At 44.1% G+C, this 23,957-nt stretch overlaps 2 protein-coding genes across 3 annotated transcripts in view; one reads left to right on the forward strand and one right to left on the reverse strand.

Moving 5' to 3' along the window:
• The window catches only part of XRRA1 (X-ray radiation resistance associated 1), a 29,475-nt gene extending 15,195 nt beyond the window's left edge, over positions 1 to 14,280 (reverse strand). For both annotated transcript variants that reach the window (XM_072133815.1, XM_072133816.1), the window contains exons 1-5: positions 14,122 to 14,280; positions 12,846 to 12,924; positions 12,519 to 12,703; positions 12,182 to 12,253; positions 194 to 266 (exon numbers count right to left, since the gene is read on the reverse strand). In XM_072133815.1, the coding sequence (XP_071989916.1) occupies positions 194 to 266; positions 12,182 to 12,253; positions 12,519 to 12,703; positions 12,846 to 12,915 (400 nt within the window). In that variant the 5' untranslated portion in view covers positions 12,916 to 12,924; positions 14,122 to 14,280. The remainder of the gene's footprint in view (positions 1 to 193; positions 267 to 12,181; positions 12,254 to 12,518; positions 12,704 to 12,845; positions 12,925 to 14,121) is intronic.
• A 47-nt stretch (positions 14,281 to 14,327) lies between these two features.
• SPCS2 (signal peptidase complex subunit 2) lies at positions 14,328 to 23,674 on the forward strand. The gene is made up of 5 exons (XM_072133819.1): positions 14,328 to 14,484; positions 15,449 to 15,532; positions 20,293 to 20,452; positions 20,713 to 20,848; positions 21,805 to 23,674. Exons 1-5 carry the CDS (start codon positions 14,446 to 14,448, stop codon positions 21,989 to 21,991), a joined length of 606 nt encoding a protein of 201 aa, XP_071989920.1. The 5' UTR covers positions 14,328 to 14,445; the 3' UTR covers positions 21,992 to 23,674.
• The last annotated feature ends 283 nt before the right edge of the window (positions 23,675 to 23,957 follow it).

Consider the following 23,957-nt stretch of genomic DNA (forward strand, 5'->3'; position numbering starts at 1 on the left):
CTTTGCTATCTAATGAATCAGAAGGGCTATGAGGTGTGTTACCTCTGTGCAGTAGCTTCACAGGCTGTTACAATGAGCAGGAGGGAAGGAGGCCACGAATAACAAATATAAGAAAATGACCACAGAGCATCTTCTACTAACATCACAATTGCTTTATTCTTCCCTGTAGTCAAAGTAGAGATCTATCACTTACCTAGATACAGCAAGTTCTCTGAGGCATTAATATACGCCAGACATGTGAAATGTGTGAATTCCTTCCACTGCGCCTGCACCAGAACATAGAGAGAGTGAGTCAAACAGCAGCATAATAGTGAGTGCAGCTCTGGAGTATAATACAGTATGTAACTCAGGATCAGTACAGGGTAAGTAATGTCATGTATGTACACAGTGACTGCACCAGCAGCAGAATAGTGAGTGCAGCTCTGGGTATAATACAGGATGTAACTCAGGATCAGTACAGGATAAGTAATGTCATGTATGTACACAGTGACTGCACCAGCAGCAGAATAGTGAGTGCAGCTCTGGGGTATAATACAGGATGTAACTCAGGATCAGTACAGGATAAGTAATGTCATGTATGTACACAGTGACTGCACCAGCAGCAGAATAGTGAGTGCAGCTCTGGGGTATAATACAGGATGTAACTCAGGATCAGTACAGGATAAGTGATGTCATGTATGTACACAGTGACTGCACCAGCAGCAGAATAGTGAGTGCAGCTCTGGAGTATAATACAGGATGTAACTCAGGATCAGTACAGGATAAGTAATGTCATGTATGTACACAGTGACTGCACCAGCAGGAGAATAGTGAGTGCAGCTCTGGAGTATAATACAGGATGTAACTCAGGATCAGTACAGGATAAGTGATGTCATGTATGTACACAGTGACTGCACCAGCAGCAGAATAGTGAGTGCAGCTCTGGGGTATAATACAGGATGTAACTCAGGATCAGTACAGGATAAGTGATGTCATGTATGTACACAGTGACTGCACCAGCAGCAGAATAGTGAGTGCAGCTCTGGAGTATAATACAGGATGTAACTCAGGATCAGTACAGGATAAGTAATGTCATGTATGTACACAGTGACTGCACCAGCAGGAGAATAGTGAGTGCAGCTCTGGAGTATAATACAGGATGTAACTCAGGATCAGTACAGGATAAGTAATGTCATGTATGTACACAGTGACTGCACCAGCAGCAGAATAGTGAGTGCAGCTCTGGGGTATAATACAGGATGTAACTCAGGATCAGTACAGGATAAGTGATGTCATGTATGTACACAGTGACTGCACCAGCAGCAGAATAGTGAGTGCAGCTCTGGAGTATAATACAGTATGTAACTCAGGATCAGTACAGGGTAAGTAATGTCATGTATGTACACAGTGACTGCACCAGCAGCAGAATAGTGAGTGCAGCTCTGGGGTATAATACAGGATGTAACTCAGGATCAGTACAGGATAAGTGATGTCATGTATGTACACAGTGACTGCACCAGCAGCAGAATAGTGAGTGCAGCTCTGGAGTATAATACAGGATGTAACTCAGGATCAGTACAGGATAAGTAATGTCATGTATGTACACAGTGACTGCACCAGCAGGAGAATAGTGAGTGCAGCTCTGGAGTATAATACAGGATGTAACTCAGGATCAGTACAGGATAAGTGATGTCATGTATGTACACAGTGACTGCACCAGCAGCAGAATAGTGAGTGCAGCTCTGGGGTATAATACAGGATGTAACTCAGGATCAGTACAGGATAAGTGATGTCATGTATGTACACAGTGACTGCACCAGCAGCAGAATAGTGAGTGCAGCTCTGGAGTATAATACAGGATGTAACTCAGGATCAGTACAGGATAAGTAATGTCATGTATGTACACAGTGACTGCACCAGCAGGAGAATAGTGAGTGCAGCTCTGGAGTATAATACAGGATGTAACTCAGGATCAGTACAGGATAAGTAATGTCATGTATGTACACAGTGACTGCACCAGCAGCAGAATAGTGAGTGCAGCTCTGGGGTATAATACAGGATGTAAATCAGGATCAGTACAGGATAAGTGATGTCATGTATGTACACAGTGACTGCACCAGCAGCAGAATAGTGAGTGCAGCTCTGGAGTATAATACAGGATGTAACTCAGGATCAGTACAGGATAAGTAATGTCATGTATGTACACAGTGACTGCACCAGCAGGAGAATAGTGAGTGCAGCTCTGGAGTATAATACAGGATGTAACTCAGGATCAGTACAGGATAAGTAATGTCATGTATGTACACAGTAACTGCACCAGCAGAATAGTGAGTGCAGCTCTGGGGTATAATACAGAATGTAACTCAGGATCAGTACAGGATAAGTAATGTCATGTATGTACACAGTGACTGCACCAGCAGCAGAATAGTGAGTGCAGCTCTGGAGTATAATACAGGATGTAACTCAGGATCAGTACAGGATAAGTAATGTCATGTATGTACACAGTGACTGCACCAGCAGCAGAATAGTGAGTGCAGCTCTGGAGTATAATACAGGATGTAACTCAGGATCAGTACAGGATAAGTAATGTCATGTATGTACATAGTGACTGCACCAGCAGCAGAATAGTGAGTGCAGCTCTGGGGTATAATACAGGATGTAACTCAGGATCAGTACATGATAAGTAATGTCATGTATATACACAGTGACTGCACCAGCAGCAGAATAGTGAGTGCAGCTCTGGAGTATAATACAGGATGTAACTCAGGATCAGTACAGGATAAGTAATGTCATGTATGTACACAGTGACTGCACCAGCAGCAGAATAGTGAGTGCAGCTCTGGGGTATAATACAGGATGTAATTCAGGATCAGTACAGGATAAGTAATGTCATGTATGTACACAGTGACTGTACCAGCAGCAGAATAGTGAGTGCAGCTCTGGAGTATAATACAGGATGTAACTCAGGATCAGTACAGGATAAGTAATGTCATGTATGTACACAGTAACTGCACCAGCAGAATAGTGAGTACAGCTCTGGGGTATAATACAGAATGTAACTCAGGATCAGTACAGGATAAGTAATGTCATGTATGTACACAGTGACTGCACCAGCAGCAGAATAGTGAGTGCAGCTCTGGGGTATAATACAGGATGTAATTCAGGATCAGTACAGGATAAGTAATGTCATGTATGTACACAGTGACTGTACCAGCAGCAGAATAGTGAGTGCAGCTCTGGATTATAATACAGGATGTAACTCAGGATCAGTACAGGATAAGTAATGTCATGTATGTACACAGTGACTGCACCAGCAGAATAGTGAGCGCAGCTCTGGGGTATAATACAGGATGTAACTCAGGATCAGTACAGGATAAGTAATGTCATGTATGTACACAGTAACTGCACCAGCAGAATAGTGAGCGCAGCTCTGGAGTATAATACAGGATGTAACTCAGGATCAGTACAGGATAAGTAATGTCATGTATGTACACAGTGACTGCACCAGCAGCAGAATAGTGAGTGCAGCTCTGGAGTATAATACAGGATGTAACTCAGGATCAGTACAGGATAAGTAATGTCATGTATGTACACAGTGACTGCACCAGCAGCAGAATAGTGAGTGCAGCTCTGGAGTATAATACAGGATGTAACTCAGGATCAGTACAGGATAAGTAATGTCATGTATGTACACAGTGACTGCACCAGCAGCAGAATAGTGAGTGCAGCTCTGGGGTATAATACAGGATGTAACTCAGGATCAGTACAGGATAAGTAATGTCATGTATGTACACAGTGACTGCACCAGCAGCAGAATAGTGAGTGCAGCTCTGGAGTATAATACAGGATGTAACTCAGGATCAGTACAGGATAAGTGATGTCATGTATGTACACAGTGACTGCACCAGCAGCAGAATAGTGAGTGCAGCTCTGGGGTATAATACAGGATGTAACTCAGGATCAGTACAGGATAAGTGATGTCATGTATGTACACAGTGACTGCACCAGCAGCAGAATAGTGAGTGCAGCTCTGGGGTATAATACAGGATGTAACTCAGGATCAGTACAGGATAAGTGATGTCATGTATGTACACAGTGACTGCACCAGCAGCAGAATAGTGAGTGCAGCTCTGGAGTATAATACAGGATGTAACTCAGGATCAGTACAGGATAAGTAATGTCATGTATGTACACAGTGACTGCACCAGCAGGAGAATAGTGAGTGCAGCTCTGGAGTATAATACAAGATGTAACTCAGGATCAGTACAGGATAAGTAATGTCATGTATGTACACAGTGACTGCACCAGCAGCAGAATAGTGAGTGCAGCTCTGGGGTATAATACAGGATGTAACTCAGGATCAGTACAGGATAAGTGATGTCATGTATGTACACAGTGACTGCACCAGCAGCAGAATAGTGAGTGCAGCTCTGGAGTATAATACAGGATGTAACTCAGGATCAGTACAGGATAAGTAATGTCATGTATGTACACAGTGACTGCACCAGCAGCAGAATAGTGAGTGCAGCTCTGGGGTATAATACAGGATGTAACTCAGGATCAGTACAGGATAAGTAATGTCATGTATGTACACAGTGACTGCACCAGCAGCAGAATAGTGAGTGCAGCTCTGGAGTATAATACAGGATGTAACTCAGGATCAGTACAGGATAAGTAATGTCATGTATGTACATAGTGACTGCACCAGCAGCAGAATAGTGAGTGCAGCTCTGGGGTATAATACAGGATGTAACTCAGGATCAGTACAGGATAAGTAATGTCATGTATATACACAGTGACTGCACCAGCAGCAGAATAGTGAGTGCAGCTCTGGAGTATAATACAGGATGTAACTCAGGATCAGTACAGGATAAGTAATGTCATGTATGTACACAGTGACTGCACCAGCAGCAGAATAGTGAGTGCAGCTCTGGGGTATAATACAGGATGTAACTCAGGATCAGTACAGGATAAGTAATGTCATGTATGTACACAGTAACTGCACCAGCAGAATAGTGAGTGCAGCTCTGGGGTATAATACAGAATGTAACTCAGGATCAGTACAGGATAAGTAATGTCATGTATGTACACAGTGACTGCACCAGCAGCAGAATAGTGAGTGCAGCTCTGGAGTATAATACAGGATGTAACTCAGGATCAGTACAGGATAAGTAATGTCATGTATGTACACAGTGACTGCACCAGCAGCAGAATAGTGAGTGCAGCTCTGGAGTATAATACAGGATGTAACTCAGGATCAGTACAGGATAAGTAATGTCATGTATGTACACAGTGACTGCACCAGCAGCAGAATAGTGAGTGCAGCTCTGGAGTATAATACAGGATGTAACTCAGGATCAGTACAGGATAAGTAATGTCATGTATGTACATAGTGACTGCACCAGCAGCAGAATAGTGAGTGCAGCTCTGGGGTATAATACAGGATGTAACTCAGGATCAGTACAGGATAAGTAATGTCATGTATGTACACAGTGACTGCACCAGCAGCAGAATAGTGAGTGCAGCTCTGGAGTATAATACAGGATGTAACTCAGGATCAGTACAGGATAAGTAATGTCATGTATGTACACAGTGACTGCACCAGCAGCAGAATAGTGAGTGCAGCTCTGGGGTATAATACAGGATGTAATTCAGGATCAGTACAGGATAAGTAATGTCATGTATGTACACAGTGACTGTACCAGCAGCAGAATAGTGAGTGCAGCTCTGGATTATAATACAGGATGTAACTCAGGATCAGTACAGGATAAGTAATGTCATGTATGTACACAGTGACTGCACCAGCAGCAGAATAGTGAGTGCAGCTCTGGAGTATAATACAGGATGTAACTCAGGATCAGTACAGGATAAGTAATGTCATGTATGTACACAGTGACTGCACCAGCAGCAGAATAGTGAGTGCAGCTCTGGAGTATAATACAGGATGTAACTCAGGATCAGTACAGGATAAGTAATGTCATGTATGTACACAGTGACTGCACCAGCAGCAGAATAGTGAGTGCAGCTCTGGGGTATAATACAGGATGTAACTCAGGATCAGTACAGGATAAGTAATGTCATGTATGTACACAGTGACTGCACCAGCAGCAGAATAGTGAGTGCAGCTCTGGAGTATAATACAGGATGTAACTCAGGATCAGTACAGGATAAGTAATGTCATGTATGTACATAGTGACTGCACCAGCAGCAGAATAGTGAGTGCAGCTCTGGGGTATAATACAGGATGTAACTCAGGATCAGTACAGGATAAGTAATGTCATCTATATACACAGTGACTGCACCAGCAGCAGAATAGTGAGTGCAGCTCTGGAGTATAATGCAGGATGTAACTCAGGATCAGTACAGGATAAGTAATGTCATGTATATACACAGTGACTGCACCAGCAGCAGAATAGTGAGTGCAGCTCTGGAGTATAATACAGGATGTAACTCAGGATCAGTACAGGATAAGTAATGTCATGTATGTACACAGTGACTGCACCAGCAGCAGAATAGTGAGTGCAGCTCTGGGGTATAATACAGGATGTAACTCAGGATCAGTACAGGATAAGTAATGTCATGTATGTACACAGTGACTGCACCAGCAGAATAGTGAGTGCAGCTCTGGGGTATAATACAGAATGTAACTCAGGATCAGTACAGGATAAGTAATGTCATGTATGTATACAGTGACTGCACCAGCAGCAGAATAGTGAGTGCAGCTCTGGAGTATAATACAGGATGTAACTCAGGATCAGTACAGGATAAGTAATGTCATGTATGTACACAGTGACTGCACCAGCAGCAGAATAGTGAGTGCAGCTCTGGGGTATAATACAGGATGTAACTCAGGATCAGTACAGGATAAGTAATGTCATGTATATACACAGTGACTGCACCAGCAGCAGAATAGTGAGTGCAGCTCTGGAGTATAATACAGGATGTAACTCAGGATCAGTACAGGATAAGTAATGTCATGTATGTACACAGTGACTGCACCAGCAGCAGAATAGTGAGTGCAGCTCTGGGGTATAATACAGGATGTAATTCAGGATCAGTACAGGATAAGTAATGTCATGTATGTACACAGTGACTGTACCAGCAGCAGAATAGTGAGTGCAGCTCTGGAGTATAATACAGGATGTAACTCAGGATCAGTACAGGATAAGTAATGTCATGTATGTACACAGTGACTGCACCAGCAGCAGAATAGTGAGTGCAGCTCTGGGGTATAATACAGAATGTAACTCAGGATCAGTACAGGATAAGTAATGTCATGTATGTACACAGTGACTGCACCAGCAGCAGAATAGTGAGTGCAGCTCTGGGGTATAATACAGGATGTAATTCAGGATCAGTACAGGATAAGTAATGTCATGTATGTACACAGTGACTGTACCAGCAGCAGAATAGTGAGTGCAGCTCTGGATTATAATACAGGATGTAACTCAGGATCAGTACAGGATAAGTGATGTCATGTATGTACACAGTGACTGCACCAGCAGAATAGTGAGCGCAGCTCTGGGGTATAATACAGGATGTAACTCAGGATCAGTACAGGATAAGTAATGTCATGTATGTACACAGTAACTGCACCAGCAGAATAGTGAGCGCAGCTCTGGAGTATAATACAGGATGTAACTCAGGATCAGTACAGGATAAGTAATGTCATGTATGTACACAGTGACTGCACCAGCAGCAGAATAGTGAGTGCAGCTCTGGAGTATAATACAGGATGTAACTCAGGATCAGTACAGGATAAGTAATGTCATGTATGTACACAGTGACTGCACCAGCAGCAGAATAGTGAGTGCAGCTCTGGAGTATAATACAGGATGTAACTCAGGATCAGTACAGGATAAGTAATGTCATGTATGTACACAGTGACTGCACCAGCAGCAGAATAGTGAGTGCAGCTCTGGGGTATAATACAGGATGTAACTCAGGATCAGTACAGGATAAGTAATGTCATGTATGTACACAGTGACTGCACCAGCAGCAGAATAGTGAGTGCAGCTCTGGAGTATAATACAGGATGTAACTCAGGATCAGTACAGGATAAGTGATGTCATGTATGTACACAGTGACTGCACCAGCAGCAGAATAGTGAGTGCAGCTCTGGGGTATAATACAGGATGTAACTCAGGATCAGTACAGGATAAGTGATGTCATGTATGTACACAGTGACTGCACCAGCAGCAGAATAGTGAGTGCAGCTCTGGGGTATAATACAGGATGTAACTCAGGATCAGTACAGGATAAGTGATGTCATGTATGTACACAGTGACTGCACCAGCAGCAGAATAGTGAGTGCAGCTCTGGAGTATAATACAGGATGTAACTCAGGATCAGTACAGGATAAGTAATGTCATGTATGTACACAGTGACTGCACCAGCAGGAGAATAGTGAGTGCAGCTCTGGAGTATAATACAAGATGTAACTCAGGATCAGTACAGGATAAGTAATGTCATGTATGTACACAGTGACTGCACCAGCAGCAGAATAGTGAGTGCAGCTCTGGGGTATAATACAGGATATAACTCAGGATCAGTACAGGATAAGTGATGTCATGTATGTACACAGTGACTGCACCAGCAGCAGAATAGTGAGTGCAGCTCTGGAGTATAATACAGGATGTAACTCAGGATCAGTACAGGATAAGTAATGTCATGTATGTACACAGTGACTGCACCAGCAGCAGAATAGTGAGTGCAGCTCTGGGGTATAATACAGGATGTAACTCAGGATCAGTACAGGATAAGTAATGTCATGTATGTGCACAGTGACTGCACCAGCAGCAGAATAGTGAGTGCAGCTCTGGAGTATAATACAGGATGTAACTCAGGATCAGTACAGGATAAGTAATGTCATGTATGTACATAGTGACTGCACCAGCAGCAGAATAGTGAGTGCAGCTCTGGGGTATAATACAGGATGTAACTCAGGATCAGTACAGGATAAGTAATGTCATGTATATACACAGTGACTGCACCAGCAGCAGAATAGTGAGTGCAGCTCTGGAGTATAATACAGGATGTAACTCAGGATCAGTACAGGATAAGTAATGTCATGTATGTACACAGTGACTGCACCAGCAGCAGAATAGTGAGTGCAGCTCTGGGGTATAATACAGGATGTAACTCAGGATCAGTACAGGATAAGTAATGTCATGTATGTACACAGTAACTGCACCAGCAGAATAGTGAGTGCAGCTCTGGGGTATAATACAGAATGTAACTCAGGATCAGTACAGGATAAGTAATGTCATGTATGTACACAGTGACTGCACCAGCAGCAGAATAGTGAGTGCAGCTCTGGAGTATAATACAGGATGTAACTCAGGATCAGTACAGGATAAGTAATGTCATGTATGTACACAGTGACTGCACCAGCAGCAGAATAGTGAGTGCAGCTCTGGAGTATAATACAGGATGTAACTCAGGATCAGTACAGGATAAGTAATGTCATGTATGTACACAGTGACTGCACCAGCAGCAGAATAGTGAGTGCAGCTCTGGAGTATAATACAGGATGTAACTCAGGATCAGTACAGGATAAGTAATGTCATGTATGTACATAGTGACTGCACCAGCAGCAGAATAGTGAGTGCAGCTCTGGGGTATAATACAGGATGTAACTCAGGATCAGTACAGGATAAGTAATGTCATGTATATACACAGTGACTGCACCAGCAGCAGAATAGTGAGTGCAGCTCTGGAGTATAATACAGGATGTAACTCAGGATCAGTACAGGATAAGTAATGTCATGTATGTACACAGTGACTGCACCAGCAGCAGAATAGTGAGTGCAGCTCTGGGGTATAATACAGGATGTAATTCAGGATCAGTACAGGATAAGTAATGTCATGTATGTACACAGTGACTGTACCAGCAGCAGAATAGTGAGTGCAGCTCTGGATTATAATACAGGATGTAACTCAGGATCAGTACAGGATAAGTAATGTCATGTATGTACACAGTGACTGCACCAGCAGCAGAATAGTGAGTGCAGCTCTGGAGTATAATACAGGATGTAACTCAGGATCAGTACAGGATAAGTAATGTCATGTATGTACACAGTGACTGCACCAGCAGCAGAATAGTGAGTGCAGCTCTGGAGTATAATACAGGATGTAACTCAGGATCAGTACAGGATAAGTAATGTCATGTATGTACACAGTGACTGCACCAGCAGCAGAATAGTGAGTGCAGCTCTGGGGTATAATACAGGATGTAACTCAGGATCAGTACAGGATAAGTAATGTCATGTATGTACACAGTGACTGCACCAGCAGCAGAATAGTGAGTGCAGCTCTGGAGTATAATACAGGATGTAACTCAGGATCAGTACAGGATAAGTAATGTCATGTATGTACATAGTGACTGCACCAGCAGCAGAATAGTGAGTGCAGCTCTGGGGTATAATACAGGATGTAACTCAGGATCAGTACAGGATAAGTAATGTCATCTATATACACAGTGACTGCACCAGCAGCAGAATAGTGAGTGCAGCTCTGGAGTATAATGCAGGATGTAACTCAGGATCAGTACAGGATAAGTAATGTCATGTATATACACAGTGACTGCACCAGCAGCAGAATAGTGAGTGCAGCTCTGGAGTATAATACAGGATGTAACTCAGGATCAGTACAGGATAAGTAATGTCATGTATGTACACAGTGACTGCACCAGCAGCAGAATAGTGAGTGCAGCTCTGGGGTATAATACAGGATGTAACTCAGGATCAGTACAGGATAAGTAATGTCATGTATGTACACAGTGACTGCACCAGCAGAATAGTGAGTGCAGCTCTGGGGTATAATACAGAATGTAACTCAGGATCAGTACAGGATAAGTAATGTCATGTATGTACACAGTGACTGCACCAGCAGCAGAATAGTGAGTGCAGCTCTGGAGTATAATACAGGATGTAACTCAGGATCAGTACAGGATAAGTAATGTCATGTATGTACACAGTGACTGCACCAGCAGCAGAATAGTGAGTGCAGCTCTGGGGTATAATACAGGATGTAACTCAGGATCAGTACAGGATAAGTAATGTCATGTATATACACAGTGACTGCACCAGCAGCAGAATAGTGAGTGCAGCTCTGGAGTATAATACAGGATGTAACTCAGGATCAGTACAGGATAAGTAATGTCATGTATGTACACAGTGACTGCACCAGCAGCAGAATAGTGAGTGCAGCTCTGGGGTATAATACAGGATGTAATTCAGGATCAGTACAGGATAAGTAATGTCATGTATGTACACAGTGACTGTACCAGCAGCAGAATAGTGAGTGCAGCTCTGGATTATAATACAGGATGTAACTCAGGATCAGTACAGGATAAGTAATGTCATGTATGTACACAGTGACTGCACCAGCAGCAGAATAGTGAGTGCAGCTCTGGAGTATAATACAGGATGTAACTCAGGATCAGTACAGGATAAGTAATGTCATGTATGTACACAGTGACTGCACCAGCAGCAGAATAGTGAGTGCAGCTCTGGAGTATAATACAGGATGTAACTCAGGATCAGTACAGGATAAGTAATGTCATGTATGTACACAGTGACTGCACCAGCAGCAGAATAGTGAGTGCAGCTCTGGAGTATAATACAGGATGTAACTCAGGATCAGTACAGGATAAGTAATGTCATGTATGTACACAGTGACTGCACCAGCAGCAGAATAGTGAGTGCAGCTCTGGGGTATAATACAGGATGTAACTCAGGATCAGTACAGGATAAGTAATGTCATGTATGTACACAGTGACTGCACCAGCAGCAGAATAGTGAGTGCAGCTCTGGAGTATAATACAGGATGTAACTCAGGATCAGTACAGGATAAGTAATGTCATGTATGTACACAGTGACTGCACCAGCAGCAGAATAGTGAGTGCAGCTCTGGGGTATAATACAGGATGTAACTCAGGATCAGTACAGGATAAGTAATGTCATGTATATACACAGTGACTGCACTAGCAGCAGAATAGTGAGCGCAGCTCTGGGGTATAATACAGGATGTAACTCAGGATCAGTACAGGATAAGTAATGTCATGTATGTACACAGTGACTGCACCAGCAACAGAATAGTGAGTGCAGTTCTGGAGTATAATACAGGATGTATTCTGTTACACAGTGACTGGTGCGGCTCATGTATAAGGCACAGACAATAGTCCCGAGTCCTCACTTACTGCGGTCAGACCCCGGTCGCTCAGGTCGGCAGCGCACAGATCCGTCGGTCTCCTGACATGATGCGTCCTCATCTGCGGGCGGCACAGAACAAGCAGTTGGTGTCAGGAGAATAAGATTTATATAATAGATACAGATCCTATAAAGCAGCACAGGAGACGCAGGGGAGGGTGCAGGTGCTTACAGGAGCACAGGCCAAGCTGGCCCAAAATTTCATGGATTATAGGCTCAAATTTTATCGAAAGGAGGAGGGGACTCAATAACTGGAAAGGGGAGGTCCTACATAAGGAGGAGGAGTTATAAGGGCGACTGTGAGCATGTGCAATCCATATTCCGCACCAGGAATGATGTGTCCAGCACGCGCTCCTCCCTGTTCTCCGTCTTCCTGGATCGGCAGCTCCGGGATCTCTGTGTTACTTCTCTGGTATCAGACATTTTCTTCTGCTCGGAGGAGGCTGAACAAACCACAGTCCGAAACCGCGTGTCCTGCGCACTCCTGCGAGCCACCCGCCAGTGACCGGCCCCTGGGGAAACACACTCCAGTAAAGACTCAAATCAGCAAATTATAATTATCCCACAAAACACAAGACCTCAAACACATACAGAAATATAAAATTGGGGAAAAATTAAAAATGCTCTGTGCTCTTAGGACAGGCGCAGCTTTACCTCCATTGCTGGCGCGGAGGCTCCTGGCCGGGAAGTAATTGGTGACATAGAGAGGAGCGGCGCCCGCCATGGTCCGTGCCTGTGGATAGGACAGGAATCACTATTAATGTCAGATCATGTGACCAGAACAGTTTTAAACGTATCATGTGACCAGAATAGCACTAGATGTGATCCGAATGCAGAAAATATGTATCAGGTGATCAGAATCTGACTAAATGTTGTGTCATGTGTGCAGAATGCTGAGTATTATATCATGTGACAAGAATCGTGATATATCGCATGTCATGTAACTACAATCGCTCTATATCTCGTATCATGTGACTATAATCGCTCTATATCTCACGTCATGTGACTACAATCGCTCAATATCGTGTGTTATGTGACTACAATCGCTCTATATCACGTATTATGTGACGACAATGGCTCTATATCACGTATCATGTGACGACAATCGCTCTATATCACGTATCATGTGACGACAATCGCTCTATATCTCGTATCCTGTGACGACAATCGCTCTATATCTCGTATCCTGTGACTACAATCGCTCTATATCGCGCGTCATGTGACTACAATCGCTCTATATCTTGTATCATGTGACTATAATCGCTCTATATCTCACGTCATGTGACTACAATCGCTCAATATCGTGTGTCATGTGACTACAATCGCTCTATATCACGTATTATGTGACGACAATCGTTCTATATCACGTATCATGTGACGACAATCGCTCTATATCGCGCGTCATGTGACTACAATCGCTCTATATCTCGTATCATGTGACTATAATCGCTCTATATCTCGTATCCTGTGACTACAATCGCTCTATATCGCGCGTCATGTGACTACAATCGCTCTATATCTCGTATCATGTGACTATAATCGCTCTATATCTCGTATCCTGTGACTACAATCGCTCTATATCGCGTGTCATGTGACTACAATCGCTCTATATCTCACGTCATGTGACTACAATCGCTTTATATCTCGTATCATGTGACTATAATCGCTCCATATCTCACGTCATGTGACTACAATCGCTCTATATCGTGTGTCATGTGACTACAATCGCTCTATATCACGTATTATGTGACGACAATCGCTCTATATCACGTATCATGTGACTACAATCGCTCTATATCACGTATCATGTGACTACAATCGCTCTATATCTCGTATCCTGTGACTACAATCGCTCTATATCTCGTGTCATGTGACTAAAATCGCTCTATATCGCGTATCATGTGACTGAGGTCTTGTCTGGGGGTCTCACCTCACAGATACAGGTGACTTCCCGTCTCCTCACGGTCCCACACCGGCCGCTCCCGGAGCCCCGCACTCCTCTTCATGTCCCATCGTATCCTAGCAACAAGAGACGCTCTCATCTTACCTCCTCATCCCAGAACTACAACTCCCGGCACACCTCGGCGTCCGCCGTTCTGCGTCATGACGTCACATCCGCGGTGCCTGCTGGGATATGTAGTCCCGCAGAACCTGTAACGATGACGCGTAGAAAAGGCAGAAGTGGGCGTTACGTCACGGCTCCAAGGCGACCAATCAGCGGCTGCCAGGTCAAGACACAGAGGGATGAGACAAGATGGCGGCGAGAGGCGGCAAGAACGGGCTCCTGGAGAAAGTAATGGGGGCTGAGACTGGGGGATGTGGGGACAGGGGGTGACTGGGGGGACCCTGGTGTAGGGGTAGATAGTCAGCAGAGGGGTGTCTGCGTGTGGTCAGTCACATGACAGGGAGACCCCCCTCATAGGGCAGAGTGGGGGTGAGCTGTGACCCCATCATATATGGCGCCCCCCGGTGTCTCCCCTCACATTTTGCACTATATGTACCGCCATATGGATGCCCTGCAAGGAGCCCTGATATATACTGTGTAGGGATCAGCTGGGGGTGACCTGTACCATGTAGGGATCAGCTCTGGGGTCAAATGTACAATGTAGGGGTCACCCAGGAGTCACCTGTACCATGTAGGGATCAGCCAGGGGGGTTACGTGTGTAATGTAGGGATCAGCCAAGGGGGGAATCACGTGCACTGCGTAGGGACCGGCTGAGGGGGGGGGGAATCATGTGTGCAGTGTAGGGATCAGCCGGGATTCATGTGTACCATATAGGGATCAGCCGAGGATGGAATCACATGTGCGGTGTAGGGATTGGCCGAGGGTCATGTGTACGATGTAGGGAGAAATCGAGGTGGCCTTAAAGGATGTAGGGATCAGTGAATGCAACAACTTTATCACTAATATTCTGTGACAGATGTTCATCCAGCGCATCAGGACAAATTAGGCTGCGGCCCCTCAGGCCAGGACCGCGGTCACATGTGCCCGCAGCAGATCTCATCACATGCCGCAGCAGCACAACTCCCAGCATCCTGCATCTTCAGGATGACAATTATATAACATCACAGGATCAGGAGAGACGAGCGCTCAGCCCAGAGGAGGGAGACCAGACCCATAGTCATTGCCTCATGAGACCAGTGCAGATCCGAGCTACAACCAGGGAGGAAGGAGGGAACAGAGACCCAGGACGGGGGGAAATACTGGGAGGAGGAGGAGGAAGCGTCTAATGTCACTAATCATTTACCATTACAGTGGAAAATTGATGACAAACCAGTAAAAGTTGACAAATGGGACGGATCTGCTGTGAAGAACTCACTAGACGATGCAGCCAAGAAAGTAAGTGACCCCCTGCATCCCTAACATAAAGGACTAGTATAATACTGCCCCCTATGTACAGGAATATAACTACTATAATACTGCCCCCTATGTACAGGAATATAACTACTATAATACTGCCCCCTATGTACAGGAATATAACTACTATAATACTGCCCACTATGTACAGGAATATAACTACTATAATACTGCCCCCTATGTACAAGAATATAACTACTATAATACTGCCCCTATGTACAAGAATATAACTACTGTAATACTGCCCCCTATGTACAAGAATATAACTACTATAATACTGCCCCCTATGTACAAGAATATAACTACTATAATACTGCTCCCTATGTACAAGAATATAACTACTATAATACTGCCCCCTATGTACAAGAATATAACTACTATAATACTGCTCCCTATGTACAAGAATATAACTACTATAATACTGCCCCCTATGTACAAGAATATAACTACTATAATACTGCCCCCTATGTACAAGAATATAACTACTATAATACTGCCCCCTATGTACAGGAATATAACTACTATAATACTGCCCCCTATGTACAAGAGTATAACTACTATAATACTGTCCCCTATGTACAAGGATATAACTACTATAATACTGCCCCCTATGTACAAGAATATAACTACTATAATACTGCCCCCTATGTACAGGAATATAACTACTATAATACTGCCCCCTATGTACAAGAATATAACTACTATAATACTGCCCCCTATGTACAGGAATATAACTACTATAATACTGCCCCCGATGTACAAGAATATAACTACTATAATACTGCCCCCTATGTACAAGAATATAACTACTATAATACTGCCCCCTATGTACAAGAATATAACTACTATAATACTGTCCCCTATATACAAGAATATAACTACTATAATACTACCCCCTATGTACAGGAATATAACTACTATAATACTGCCCCCTATGTACAGGAATATAACTACTATAATACTGCCCCCTATGTACAAGAATATAACTACTATAATACTGCCCCCTATGTACAGGAATATAACTACTATAATACTGCCCCCTATGTACAAGAATATAACTACTATAATACTGCCCCCTATGTACAAGAATATAACTACTATAATACTTCCCCCTATGTACAAGAATATAACTACTATAATACTGCCCCCTATGTACAAGAATATAACTACTATAATACTGCCCCCTATGTACAAGAATATAACTACTATAATACTTCCCCCTATGTACAAGAATATAACTACTATAATACTGCCCCCTATGTACAAGAATATAACTACTATAATACTTCCCCCTATGTACAAGAATATAACTACTATAATACTGCCCCCTATGTACAAGAATATAACTGCTATAATACTGCCCCCTATGTACAGGAATATAACTACTATAATACTGCCCCCTATGTACAAGAATATAACTACTATAATACTGCCCCCTATGTACAAGAATATAACTACTATAATACTGCCCCCTATGTACAAGAATATAACTACTATAATACTGCCCCCTATGTACAAGAATATAACTACTATAATACTGCCCCCTATGTACAAGAATATAACTACTATAATACTGCCCCCTATGTACAGGAATATAACTACTATAATACTGCCCCCTATGTACAAGAATATAACTACTATAATACTGCCCCCTATGTACAAGAATATAACTACTATAATACTGCCCCCTATGTACAAGAACATAACTACTATAATACTGCCCCCTATGTACAGGAATATAACTACTATAATACTGCCCCCTATGTACAAGAACATAACTACTATAATACTGCCCCCTATGTACAAGAATATAACTACTATAATACTGCCCCTATGTACAAGAATATAACTACTATAATACTGCCCCCTATGTACAAGAATATAACTACTATAATACTGCCCCCTATGTACAAGAATATAACTACTATACTGCCCCCTATGTACAAGAACATAACTACTATAATACTGCCCCCTATGTACAAGAATATAACTACTATAATACTGCCCCCTATGTACAGGAATATAACTACTATAATACTGCCCCCTATGTACAAGAATATAACTACTATAATACTGCCCCCTATGTACAAGAACATAACTACTATAATACTGCCCCCTATGTACAAGAATATAACTACTATAATACTGCCCCCTATGTACAAGAATATAACTACTATAATACTGCCCCCTATGTACAGGAATATAACTACTATAATACTGCCCCCTATGTACAGGAATATAACTACTATAATACTGCCCCCTATGTACAAGAATATAACTACTATAATACTGCCCCCTATGTACAAGAATATAACTGCTATAATACTGCCCCCTATGTACAAGAATATAACTACTATAATACTGCCCCCTATGTACAAGAATATAACTACTATAATACTGCCCCCTATGTACAAGAATATAACTACTATAATACTGCCCCCTATGTACAAGAATATAACTACTATAATACTGCCCCCTATGTACAAGAATATAACTACTATAATACTGCCCCCTATGTACAAGTATATAGCTACTATAATACTGCCCCCTATGTACAGGAATATAACTGCTATAATACTGCCCCCTATGTACAAGAATATAACTACTATAATACTGCCCCCTATGTACAAGAATATAACTACTATAATACTGCCCCCTATGTACAATAATATAACTACTATAATACTGTCCCCTATGTACAAGTATATAGCTACTATAATACTGCCCCCTATGTACAAGAATATAACTACTATAATACTGCCCCCTATGTACAAGAATATAACTACTATAATACTGCCCCCTATGTACAGGAATATAACTACTATAATACTGCCCCCTATGTACAGGAATATAACTACTATAATACTGTCCCCTATGTACAGGAATATAACTACTATAATACTGTCCCCTATGTACAGGAATATAACTGCTATAATACTGCCCCCTATGTACAGGAATATAACTACTATAATACTGCCCCCTATGTACAAGAATATAACTACTATAATACTGCCCCCTATGTACAAGAATATAACTACTATAATACTGCCCCCTATGTACAAGAATATAACTACTATAATACTGCCCCCTATGTACAGGGATATAACTGCTATAATACTGCCCCCTATGTACAGGAATATAACTACTATAATACTGCCCCCTATGTACAAGAATATAACTGCTATAATACTGCCCCCTATGTACAGGGATATAACTGCTATAATACTGCTCCTATGTACAAGAATATAACTACTATAATACTGCCCCCTATGTACAGGAATATAACTACTATAATACTGCCCCCTATGTACAGGAATATAACTACTATAATACTGCCCCCTATGTACAAGAATATAACTACTATAATACTGCCCCCTATGTACAAGAATATAACTAATATAATACTGCCCCCTATGTACAGGAATATAACTACTATAATACTGTTCCCTATGTACAGGAATATAACTACTATAATACTGCCCCCTATGTACAAGAATATAACTACTATAATACTGCCCCCTATGTACAAGAATATAACTACTATAATACTGTTCCCTATGTACAGGAATATAACTACTATAATACTGCCCCCTATGTACAAGAATATAACTACTATAATACTGCCCCCTATGTACAAGAATATAACTACTATAATACTGCCCCCTATGTACAAGAATATAACTACTATAATACTGCCCCCTATGTACAATAATATAACTACTATAATACTGTCCCCTATGTACAAGTATATAGCTACTATAATACTGCCCCCTATGTACAAGAATATAACTACTATAATACTGCCCCCTATGTACAAGAATATAACTACTATAATACTGCCCCCTATGTACAGGAATATAACTACTATAATACTGCCCCCTATGTACAGGAATATAACTACTATAATACTGTCCCCTATGTACAGGAATATAACTACTATAATACTGTCCCCTATGTACAGGAATATAACTGCTATAATACTGCCCCCTATGTACAGGAATATAACTACTATAATACTGCCCCCTATGTACAAGAATATAACTACTATAATACTGCCCCCTATGTACAAGAATATAACTACTATAATACTGCCCCCTATGTACAGGGATATAACTGCTATAATACTGCCCCCTATGTACAGGAATATAACTACTATAATACTGCCCCCTATGTACAAGGATATAACTACTATAATACTGCCCCCTATGTACAGGGATATAACTGCTATAATACTGCTCCTATGTACAAGAATATAACTACTATAATACTGCCCCCTATGTACAGGAATATAACTACTATAATACTGCCCCCTATGTACAGGAATATAACTACTATAATACTGCCCCCTATGTACAAGAATATAACTACTATAATACTGCCCCCTATGTACAAGAATATAACTAATATAATACTGCCCCCTATGTACAAGAATATAACTACTATAATACTACCCCCTATGTACAGGAATATAACTACTATAATACTGCCCCCTATGTACAAGAATATAACTACTATAATACTGCCCCCTATGTACAAGAATATAACTACTATAATACTGTTCCCTATGTACAGGAATATAACTACTATAATACTGCCCCCTATGTACAAGACTATAACTACTATAATACTGCCCCCTATGTACAAGAATATAACTACTATAATACTGCCCCCTATGTACAGGAATATAACTGCTATAATACTGCCCCCTTGTGGATATGATTACCGCTTGTGTCCTCCCTCAGGTCCTCCTGGAGAAGTACAAGTATGTGGAGAACTTCTGCCTGATAGACGGCCGCCTCATCATCTGCACCATCTCCTGTATGTTCGCCATCGTAGCCTTGGTGTGGGATTATCTTCATCCCTTCCCTGAATCTAAACCTGTTCTTGCCTTCTGCGTCATATCATATCCTTTTCGCTATTTGTTAACACATTGTGACAAACCTTCAGCTGTGTGAGCGGGAAGAAGTCCTTAATCTTCAGTTCCCTAGTGACACAATGTAACAGTCTCAGGACAAGATGCAGGTTATTGCCGCTAATCTGTTTATTCCCCGGATGGAACTGTCCTGACTGATACATTGTAGCAAACCCTCAGCTTGTAGCAGTCCCTTGGGGGTTATAGTCTCATCCTGCAGTGTCTGTGTTTCCCTTAACCCTGGGGGTCACTTATTTCCTGATGATGGGCGTCCTCACCATTTATACCTCATACAAGGAGAAGAGCATCTTCCTGGTGGCCCACAGGAAGGACCCGGCAGGGATGGACCCCGATGACATCTGGCACCTGTCCTCCAGTCTTAAAAGGTGAGACCCCTGTGGTCAGCAGGCTACACAAGTCCCAGATATGAGATGGGAAATGTTCATCCTGAGCACCCTGGTTCATGAACAGAATACCAAAGCCGTAGCACAACAGCACAGAGTGATGGACACCCACTGCCTGCAGTCACCTGGTGTGGTCAGGATACCCTTGGGCTCTGTGAAGGGGGTGGGGGGTTTGCAGGACCCCCAGACTCTCTGCGGGTCAGTGGGTGGGGCTAGCAGGACCCTCAGGCTCTCTGTGGGTGGGCTTGGCGGCACCCTCGGGCTCTCTGTGGGTGGGCTTGGCGGCACCCTCGGGCCCTCTGTGGGTGGGCTTGGCGGCACCCTCGGGCCCTCTGTGGGTGGGCTTGGCGGCACCCTCGGGCCCTCTGTGGGTGGGCTTGGCGGCACCCTCGGGCCCTCTGTGGGTGGGCTTGGCGGCACCCTCGGGCTCTCTGTGGGTGGGCTTGGCGGCACCCTCGGGCTCTCTGTGGGTGGGCTTGGCGGCACCCTCGGGCTCTCTGTGGGTGGGCTTGGCGGCACCCTCGGGCCCTCTGTGGGTGGGCTTGGCGGCACCCTCGGGCCCTCTGTGGGTGGGCTTGGCGGCACCCTCGGGCCCTCTGTGGGTGGGCTTGGCGGCACCCTCGGGCCCTCTGTGGGTGGGCTTGGCGGCACCCTCGGGCCCTCTGTGGGTGGGCTTGGCGGCACCCTCGGGCCCTCTGTGGGTGGGCTTGGCGGCACCCTCGGGCTCTCTGTGGGTGGGCTTGGCGGCACCCTCGGGCTCGCCTGGTGGGTGGGCTTGGCGGCACCCTCGGGCTCGCCTGGTGGGTGGGCTTGGCGGCACCCTCGGGCTCTCTTGCTTAGTTGGTGGGATTAGTTGTACCCTTGGGTTCTGTGAAGGGGGTGGGGGGTTTGCAGGACCCTCGGGCTCCTCCTATAACCCCTGTCATTTCCCCCCTCAGGTTTGATGATAAGTACACCCTGAAGTTGACCTACATCAGTGGGAGGAGCAAGCAGCAGCGCGACGCTGAGTTCACCCGCTCCATCGCCCGCTTCTATGATGAGAACGGCACCTTAGTCATGGACATGTTTGAGCCGGAGGTCTCCAAGCTGCACGACAGCCTGGCCTCGGAGAAGAAGATGAAGTAGGAGCCGGGGGGACATAAGCGCTCCGCCCCTGCCCATCCCCCCGCGCCTCCGGGGACGGATCTGTGAGCGCCGCAGATCGCAGCTTATCTGGTAGAAAGCTCTATTACTCCAATCACACCTAAAGCTGCACCCCAGTTCACCTTAACAGGTTCCTACCTTCAGAGCTGCGCTCATAATTCTGCTGTTACATCCTGTCCATGCCAGAGAATCATTGCCGCTGTTACATCCCAACCTGTGCTCCAGTCACCTCCCAAGCTGCGAGTACAATCCATTTAACCATTTATACCCCCAGAGCTGCGCTCATAATACTGATGTCCAATCAGTTTTACTTTAACTTCTACTCTAGTCATCTCCTAAGCTGCATTTGAACCACTATCATCTCTTGCACCCCCTTAAATTGGGAGGTGGGAGGATTTTCCAAATCTGGTGGCCACCCCAGTGCATTGTGGGAGATTATACTGGTCACCATGCAGTGTATTGTGAGAGATGTTGTATTAATTATTGGAAGCTAGGTACAAGTGGGACTGCAGCTTTGGATGTAACTGGAGTATAATCAGCAGAAGCGGAGCCTCCTTCACTAGCACTTAGCTCAGGAGATACCCCACATCTATCGTGCGCCCCCAAATACACAGAATCGCCAGCTGCAGCTCCGCCCCCTGCACATCTGAGCCTGCCTACTACTACCACCATCATCCCCCTACACAGTCCGGTGGGGGGGGGGGGGGGGGGGGTGACTCCATTCAACTTCCATCCATTCCGACAAATCTGCTGCTTAGATCAGTGACCTCCCCATTTACATCCCATATGTTCTCCAAGGGTTATATCTGCTCCTGGGAAAGCTGGGTAGCTCTCAATATGGCCGCTGCCTTATCATAGCATTCATTATTCATCAACACAGAAAACTGGGAGACCACCTATATGGCGATCGTAGCCCCAACCACTCAGCTTTCCCAGGTACAGATGGGTAGAAATACTTTGGGCCTGGGAAAAACACATTGTAGGGTTAGAAAAACACCCCTGCTGCCCTCCGGAAACAGCGCCACCGCTATCCCCAGGTTGTGAGTGGTATTGCAGCCCCATGTGAGTCAGTGGAGCAAAGCTGCAGTGCCAGACACGACCTGTAGGCAGGAGGGGGGCGCTGTGCAGGTGTGTTATTCTAATCTGGCCCCTGTAATATACACCTCCTTCTATTTGATAAGCTGCCGAAAACACCACAAACCCCGAAAGCGGCCGCCATGTTTGTTTTGTTTTTTTTGTGGGTGGAGTTATTTGTCTCTGAACTTTACCCAATTTTGTTTTATTTAAATTTTTTAGTAATTAAATTTACATAATTTTTTTTTTTCATTTAATAAATGCAATTTTTTTTTTTCTAAATATTCTCTGTTCCCCGTTCCTCTCTGGGTTCAGCCTAGCTCCGCCCCTAGACAGCTAGAACGCATATACTGTACTCCGCCCCCAGCTGCCTCGTCGCCTCCTTCTGTCCGATCTGTTTAATTTATTTGATGGGGTTACAATGTTGTATACGGGGAGAGCAGCGGCATCGGGGGAGGGGGTGACGCTCGGCGCTGGCGTCACGGTTGCGGTCGCTCCATTTCTCAACGTTTCTGTTTTGTTTCCTGAACTGCAGTTTTCTAAGTCTGTTTTTCCAATAAAAGAAAAAAGGGAGAGAAGAAATGCAAAATATCCGGGTGTCGGCTGTGAGTCTCTGGGGGGATGCACACTGTAACGCTGCTCAGCTCTGTGCAGTCAGAGGAGCAGGGGATACCGCGGGGGAGCAGGACATGGAGGCTCAGACCTTCTCACTACACATTCACAAGGAACCTCCACACACAGGAGTACAGAGGAGCCTGGAAGAGAGGGGAGGAGGGGGACGAGAGGACAGAGGAGCCTGGAAGAGAGGGGAGGAGGGGGACGAGAGGACAGAGGAGCCTGGAAGAGAGGGGAGGAGGGGGACGAGAGGACAGAG

Source organism: Engystomops pustulosus, chromosome 2 (assembly GCF_040894005.1).
Source record: "Engystomops pustulosus chromosome 2, aEngPut4.maternal, whole genome shotgun sequence".
NCBI classification, from domain to species: Eukaryota; Metazoa; Chordata; class Amphibia; order Anura; family Leptodactylidae; genus Engystomops; species Engystomops pustulosus.

Bases quoted from the DNA above. Each gene is read 5' to 3' on its own strand.
- SPCS2 (XM_072133819.1), top strand. From the start codon at position 14,446: ATGGCGGCGAGAGGCGGCAAGAACGGGCTCCTGGAGAAA. The intron at 14,485-15,448 runs GTAATGGGGGCT...TTACCATTACAG, and splicing joins AGAACGGGCTCCTGGAGAAA to TGGAAAATTGATGACAAACC. The intron at 15,533-20,292 runs GTAAGTGACCCC...GTCCTCCCTCAG, and splicing joins TAGACGATGCAGCCAAGAAA to GTCCTCCTGGAGAAGTACAA.